We start from the raw sequence: 8414 nt of genomic DNA, 5'->3' as shown, positions 1-8414 counted from the left end.
ATATAATATATATATGTGTGTGTGTGTGTATATTTATATTGTGCTTATGTCAGAAGAATTTAGAAACTTAGAGAGGTATGAAATAAATCGTTTTTAACAGTGGAATTCCAAGTAGATAAAACTATAACAAACAGCAAAGTTGAATTGGGTTAAAAAAAGTACTTTAGATGGAAAAGTTGAAGTTTTGCCCATGGGACTCAAACCCACACCTTGTGTGAACATGACTGATGTTCCTCCATTATACCAAGCAATCCTTTGAATTTCTTTATCTAAAATGAATATAGAGATGTCCAGCCAACTTTATTAATTAAGAATTAATTTACTTGTAACATTTTAAATGTAAATAATGTAAATTCTTGTGAGAAAATAACAACAAACGCATTAGTGGGCTTGTTGGTCTAATATTGTCTCCCATCCACTTCTCTTCATCCTGGTCCTTGAGGCCATCACAAAGTACTTTAGAACTAGTGTCCTTTGTTTGGTGATTTCATGGTCAATATCAAGATTGTTAATATCACTAGGGAAATGGTCTTGTTTATGTGAGAGTGGAAAATGCAAAAATTCTGTATTGTGTTATCTTTTCAAACAGTAGCTTCATAAAAGAGACAGCAAAGTCTCTGTTAGACTGACAGGAAATCAAAATATGAAGTAGCTGGAAACACTAGAATAGCTAACAACAGCACGAGCAGTCTTGAACAAGTATTTATATAAATGGGCTAAAAGACCATGTGGGTAGAAAAAAAAAGAAGTGACATGTTATCTCTCTTGGCAATAGAGAGAAGTTTTCTCTTTGCATGCAAGGTCGATGTTGAATCTGGTTGTGTGTAGGATTAACAATTGTAAATAAGTTGTTATGAGATTCATTGGATGTGAGAATTGGTTGATTAGAAAGAGTTGAGAAACTATTGATGTAAGCAGGGAATTTGTTTTTTGGCAATGTTCTTACTACAGAATTGTTTGGCCCAAAGTTGGAGCTATGGGTCAAAGTATCCTAGGTGAGGTGATTCTGTCACTGTAGATCTAGAGTGAAGGTGTATGGCTCAGTGGTTTGGGTATTTTGCTCTCAATCATGAGTTCAATTTTCTTGGTGACAAATCGTGTCCTTGAGCAAGACACTTTATTTTTCTGATGCTCTAGTCCACTTGGCTGGCAAAAGTGAATAGTACCTGTATTTCAAAAAACCTTAACCCTTGTCACATTCAGTTTCATGCTGAATCTCCCTAAGAACTACATTAAGGGTTACGTGTGTCTGTAGAGTGCTCAGCCATTTGCACATTAATTTCACGAGCAGGTTCTTCTGTTGATTGGGTCAAATGGAACACTTGACATCCATAACTGACAGAATGTCAGTACATATATCTAGAACAGTGGTTTCCAACATTTTTGCTACTAAAAGCATTTTTTAAAAAAATATAAATTAGTTCCCTTACAGACTTTCCTAGGTTTTCAAAGGTGTCTCTTCAACAAATTTTGAATTAAGCTCTCTGACCCTTGTTACTAGCTCTATGGACCCTCCCCCCAACCCTGAGGGTCTACAGATCTCAGACTGCAATGTGTCTCTCCTTTTTTGAGATAATATGGTAGTTTTGAGGAAATTTGGCTATTATTTCTTGCAGGTCGAGTGACCGACCACACAGGAACTACTTTGTTCTTGTGCTGGGTGAATGTACCCATTGTCAAAGGCAGACTGTGAATGAAAATATTTAAAAGGTTGGCCCTCTCAGATATGATGCCTGTTTGTGTGTGTGTGTGTGTGTGTATTAAGAGACATGGCAAAATCCCATGCAGTACACTGCACTCTTCAGCTTGTGGTACCTTGAAGGGCAAATGTAAAAAGAAAGTAATGTTGGTTGGGAAACCTCATCGTTCAACTGGTGAGGAATTTCTGACTCACCCTTCTTCAATTTTATATTCAACACTCACAGTGCTCTGTGTGTATGTCTATGTGTATGTCTATGTGTATGTCTATGTGTGTATGTCTATGTGTATGTCTATGTGTGTGCCTGTGTGTTTATATGCTTATGTGTATGTGTATGTGTTTGTGTATGATGGGTTACGATGGAGTTCTCAACTTCTGACAGGGTCTTTGTCCAGATCTGAGCACACCACTTTCTTTCAGAGAGACGAGAATCAACCGCAGTACTTGACTGGCATTTTATTCTTTGACTCCCCAAATAAACAAAAGGCAAAGTTGTTCTTGGCAGGGTTTGAACTTGGAGTGTAGGGGACCAGAACAAATGTTGCAAAGTATTCTAATTAATACTTTAACTACTCTGTTCATTGACTACCTGATGCATGTGTGTGTGTGAGAATGAGAGAGAGAGAGAGAGAGAAATGGGGAGCATGACAATTTTGTTTTCTATTGCTTGCTATCAATATATATTCTTTGTCTGTCTGTCTATGTCTCTCTCTCTCCCTCATTCACTGCATTCTGTAAAGTGGTTGGCATTAGGAAGGGCTTCCCAGCAGTAGAAACCACGTGAAAACAGCCAATGCGAACCTGCTGTAGCTTTTTGGCTTGCCAGCTCTTGTCAAACTGTCCAACCCATGCCAGCATGGAAAACAGATGTTATATAATGATGATGATGATGATGATGATGATGATGATGATGAGGGTTGATATGGAAAGTCTTGAATTCCTTGAATATTTGATGACATTGTAAGGATCAAGATAATAATTGATAGTTTTACAATTAATAATTATTTTTCCTCAACTAAGAATTTACTAAAGTTTTTCCTTTTCTTTGAATAATTTCTGTGCCTAATAATTTATGTATATTTTTTTGGTCAAGAACCTATCTGTAATGTGTTGACAATCATTTCATTTGAATTGGTTCCTAATTTTTAAGCTGATCATGGTTGGGTAATTAAGATAGTTTGGTTAAAAAAAAACAAAAAAAAACACATACTTGTTCCAACACTTCATCTAAATACCATGGTTCCATGGTGAAATGAGTGTAAGCTGCTTAAGAAGTGATGATGTTTGTGTGAATAGAATGAAAACGTTTCCTTCAAAACTGCTGTTCTATATTTATATGAAGTGTAATGAGGAAATTACTCTCAGTATTAGTCGTATAATTCCAGATATGTAAACAGAAGCATGTACTGTCTGACGGTAAGGGTTGCGGGAGATATGTCTATTGAGGACAGATGAAGGAATTAGAGTGTGCTTGATGAGTTAGTACAAAGACATATTATGTTAAACAATACACAATTTGGTTTTGTATCAGTATGTGAGACCACTAGTGTCATATTCCTTGATTTCAAGACATACAAACTATTGCACTTTATCTTTTTGCTCATCTAGACAATATATTTGAGTCACATGCTATAAACTGGCAGGCAAAGAAGAGGTTCTGTGTAAGAGAATTTCTCATAAAAGAAATTAGTGAGAAATTTGATCAGTTATGGCTTAAGGATAAACACAGTGGAGAATAATGTTTTAGTTGTTGCTCTTGATAAAAAATTAAAAATAAACACTTATTTAATATTATATAAACTGAATAGTAAGTGCACCAGTTGAAGTTGCATATCATCAGTGTTGCTGGATGTTTAATTTAATAGACCAGCAAACAGTACATGCAATCTATGGATGGATGTTTGTATGTGTGTATGCATGTATGTATGTGTGTATGCATGTATGTATGTATGTGTGTTTGTATGTATGTGTGTATGTATGTATGTATACATATGTATGTGTGTGTGTGTGTGTGTGTGTGTGTGTGTATGTATGTATACATACATACGTATGTACACACTGACACACATTTTTCAAAAGAGCTATTAGATAAATTACCTAAACGGCCTAATTAGTGCTTGGTGATTTACATGGTGACTCAAAATTTGAAATTGATATTGTTAAAAATTAGTGTCAAGAATTTCTGAACATACTGTGTATGATGATGATGATGATGATATTTTCTCTAACTATGAAATATTATTATTATTATTGATACTCTGGTGGTTTTTAAATTCCTAACGACTGCTGCCACCGAGCAATCTTATGATCAAACTTGTTTCAGTTGTGTTCATCTTGCCATTTTGTTTACCAGAAGTAAATTGTTTAATATATCCTTCCTTTTTATAGAATAGTAGGGAGTGCCCTGATGCAAATTTGGCTGCTATTAAGAACAGCTAGAGCAACCATATGAAGACCCATAATTCCTTAAGCATCGGCATGAAATTCCTTATGCAATATGGTCAGGCAGTTAAAAATTAGATTTGATTTGAGTTTGCTTATTTCAATAGAAATAGGTCAGCACAAATTTTAACTCTTTATCTTTATTTCTTGAAAATGTGTATAAAAATATCATTTTTTTCATATCAGCATTTTGTAATGTATGTAAGGTCAAATAGAGATATAGAGAAAATTTAAAGTCACATTTTAATGAGTGATGATGGGAACATCAAAGAAAATGGTTCTAAGAGCATCCCAAGTTATTAATGTTTAAATAAGATATTGTAGTTTTTATTAATTATTTTCTAATGAGTATAACTTGGGATTATAACAGAAGGGTTAAATCAATTAATTAGGATTTAGTTAAAAAATTGTGTGAATGAGGCAGTTGACATCACTAGCTTGCTGTCTTGTTCACATTCAGGCATACAAAAATAACTTTGTTTTTAGCTCACAAAGTTAAATTGAAGTTAAAAGGAAGGCTTAGAGAAGAATTAACAGACGTTATTGTTAGAAATGTAGCACAAGCATATTCAAAGAAGTTAGTCTTTAGCAATGCAACACTGCTAATAATAATAATAATAATAATAATAATAATAATAATAATAATAAAATATTTATCTAAGGAAGCTAAAATTGACTCATTTCTTCAGAGAGAAACCGTTAGAATAAGTGATGCATATAGAAATTGCTCAAATAATTTATTAAAACTGACAAATTATTACCCTTTGTTTATTCTGTTTTCAACAAAGAATATTGAAGCGATAGAATTTGTTTGAAAAGTTTGGATATTAAGAACTGAAATAAGTTCTGCTAAAAGTGTGCTTCAAGTGAAAGTCGAGAGACCTGAATGTAACAAAATTTCCTCAAGCCTCTTCTACAACTATGCTAACATATTTAATATAAGGTTGAAAGAAATAGGATGCTGAATTCGGTTTTTGTGAAAAATGTCATAAATGTTATCTCTTACTTTTAGTTAGAATTTCATTCTGTTGATATTAATTCTAAAAGGGGAAAAAAACTCCCCAAAACTTACAGTTTAACTATATTTGTAGGTTGTTGAAGATATTTATTATATCTTCAACAACCTACAACTTGAAATGTTGTAATGAAGTATATTATTATTGGTGATTTTTCTAATTATTTAGATGGTACCATGGCTCTTTGGATCGTCGAACTGCAGAGGAAAGGTTGCGGAAAGCTGGATTGGTTGGATCTTATTTGGTACGGGAGAGCCAAAGTAAACCAGGATCTTATGTCTTATCATATTTTGGCAAAACTGGATTAAACCATTTCCGGTAAGATTGAAACTATTTTTGTATTGAAACAAGAGAATTGTATTTTATTTGTTTCTCATTCCTGTTTTTTTTTTGTATTTATTTGTAATTATTTGTGTTTTCTTTTAGGATCTCATACTTATGTGGTGACTATTATATTGGTGGCCGTCAGTTTGACAGTTTATCTCTGCTTATAGGCTATTATACTAGGTGTTCATATTTGTTGAAAGGGGAACAGCTGCAGGAACCAGTAGCACCACCAGAGGCAAGTTTTTTTTTCTTTTTGATAAAAATTGATTTTGTATCTAGAAATCTCAAGTAAAATATTTAGGTAGCTGATTGCCTGAAAGCATTTAGCTTTTTACTGCAAGACTTTACGTTTATCTATTATTATCACCATTTGTACCAATTCAGGGAACTTTCTTCATACACTATACACACCTTCAGGCTATCTGTCAACCACATGTAAATACGAAGGAAATATATAAACTATATCCCTCTACACGCACACACACACACACACACACATTTGAAGATCTTGATCCTGTCAAAAATATATTTCTAGAAAAAATATTTGAATTTCTATTGTGACAGTAATATATCTTGGAATCGGTTTTGGTTTAGCATAAAAGCTTTATAGACAATTTCCTTTATTTCAAAACTTTATGCATTCATTAAACCCTTCACATTTTATCTCCAGCCTGTAGATGATTGTCGGAAAGTTATCGCCATCCTCCCATTCAGTGGTATGCCCGACACTGATGAGCTCAGGTAAGTACCTGTCATGTTTGTTTTACCATTGGAACTTTAGATGGAAATCTTTTAAATGCTTCTGAAAATATTTAAGAAACAGCAAATATAAAATATGTACCAAACATTTTGAAATGATTAATGTCGACAGAAAATTACATCAGTTACTGTTTGCTGGTATACTTTATCCTAGATTCGGGGAAAGTAATTCTTGTGAAAAAAAAAAAAAGAAAAGGCATCCAAACAAGGAGCATAATACAATTTTCATAAACCAAAAAAAGGAGTCTGACAGAAAGCAAAGTGCCACTGCTTATATGAGGGTTAAGCAAAGTGCCACTGCTTATATGAGGGTTAAGCAAAGTGCCACTGTTTATATGAGGGCTGTTTTGTTTCTCTCATGTTGCAGATTAATAGATGTTAAGGCATCCAACATCACTGCCAGTGTATTGTTGTTTACCCTGAGATTAGCTCTGATCTGGCAAGCTTATAATGAAAGGCATTCCAGTCTTGACCATCTTGTCTTTATTTCAGACGTAATGAATTTAGAATTAGATTATCCAATGTATCGTTTGTGTAAGTTAGATGAGATTTGTAGATGTGTATGCAATTCCTAGCTTATCCTGCAACTGTACAGAGGCTCCCTCATTAATTTAGTATTTTGTAGAGGTGCATTGGAAGTTAAGATCACTATTTTTCAGTTAAAATTTTTTTTTTTTCTTCAAATTAATTGCAAATTCTACTTTTACCTCAATCTACTTCCTGTGCTACACATCTGTATACATATATTGAGTAGTTGGAAAGGCTGAGGCCTGTGTTGTTGAGTAAAAGGAAATAAATATCAATAACAAAATAACAAAATGAAAGGGAAAGGAAAAGAAAAAAATTAGTGAAAGGAAGTAGAGTGTAATGAAAGCCCTGCCTGTCTTACCATCCATTCCACCAGTTTCTAGAATAAGAGAGAAGGAGTGAGGTTGGCAGAATGAATGTTCAATGTATTGAGGAAAGGAAATCTCTCTCTCTCTTTATATGTATATATATATATATATATGTGTGTGTGTAATGGCATATCAAGGCATCTACAATGAAAAAGAAAGCAGTAAGAGGGGAAACAAGAAAATATGAAAAAAAAAAAAAAGAAGAAGAAAAAAAATACAAATATGACTATTGAAATTGTCATTATTTTTTAAACAATTAACCTCATTTGGAGACCTGAAAATATTTTTAATATTTATATGAACGTTAAACTTTAGGCCCATACTGAAAATAAATTAAATGCAGAAATGGCTGAGGTGAGTCATTGTGAATCTGATAAGAATTGTTCAAACTATGATTGTCATCTTTAGAAGTTGCAAAACTGTTTAATATTTACATCGGTGAAAATAGAAACAAAAATTACGTCTATATCTAAACTGAAAGTTTGAAAAATTATAAGTTAATAGTAACTCATCTTGGTTATTTAATCAAAAGTCAATTGAAAAGCATGTGTACAGCAGCCTTTAAGAACAGACTAATGTAATTGAGTGGAACAAATATTAATGACCCCAGCTTGTAAGTGTCTGAGGAAAAGCTTTGATAACTAATAACATTATGAAAAAGAATTATTACCAAATAGAAATGAACGGAAATGGAATATAACAGTGTTGTGTGTGTGTTTTTATGTAAAATTTTATGCATGTATATATATATATATAAAACAGTCAAGCATTAATTGAAGAATCACTCAGTATCGTTATGTAAAATATGATGCATTTCATTTTTACAAGGAAAAGGTTGATAGTAACTTTGAAGTTTTAGCTTAGTGACTTTTGTCAGGTTGCCTGACAAATGTGATTTTTTTTAAAGCAGCAAAATCACTGTCACTTGTTAATGTGTATATAGTATGTATGTATAAAGTAGAGTGAATATGAATTTTCCTCTGAAATTTCTGATGAGAGAAAGATTATCCATCTTTTGTATTGGTCAGATTGGATAAGAAATGTCTTGAGAACTATATTCTATTGCAAGAAGCTTCTAATATAAGATACTAGTTTACAATAATAATTTCTTACAAATCATAATAGCTTTAATTGCTATTTCCTGTTGTTTTTGAACATTGAAGAAATAATTGGAGTTTTCTTTCTTTTTTTTATTTTTTCGTGGATTCAGTTTTGAAAAAGGAGAAATTTTTATTGTTCGTGATGTACTTGACGAGACCTATTGGGTGACTTCAG

At 32.9% G+C, this 8414-nt stretch overlaps 1 protein-coding gene across 1 annotated transcript in view; it reads left to right on the top strand.

Annotated features, from left to right (window-relative positions):
- Window positions 1–8414, top strand: part of LOC106872485 (ras GTPase-activating protein 1) — a 49800-nt gene that overhangs the window by 9497 nt on the left and 31889 nt on the right. The window contains exons 2-5 of the mRNA XM_014919497.2: window positions 5326–5475; window positions 5584–5719; window positions 6155–6225; window positions 8350–8413. Of these exons, the coding sequence (XP_014774983.1) occupies window positions 5326–5475; window positions 5584–5719; window positions 6155–6225; window positions 8350–8413 (421 nt within the window). The remainder of the gene's footprint in view (window positions 1–5325; window positions 5476–5583; window positions 5720–6154; window positions 6226–8349; window position 8414) is intronic.

The sequence above is a fragment of the Octopus bimaculoides genome, chromosome 17, assembly GCF_001194135.2.
Source record: "Octopus bimaculoides isolate UCB-OBI-ISO-001 chromosome 17, ASM119413v2, whole genome shotgun sequence".
Taxonomy (NCBI): domain Eukaryota; kingdom Metazoa; phylum Mollusca; class Cephalopoda; order Octopoda; family Octopodidae; genus Octopus; species Octopus bimaculoides.
This window is presented reverse-complemented; position numbering and strand designations above follow the sequence as displayed.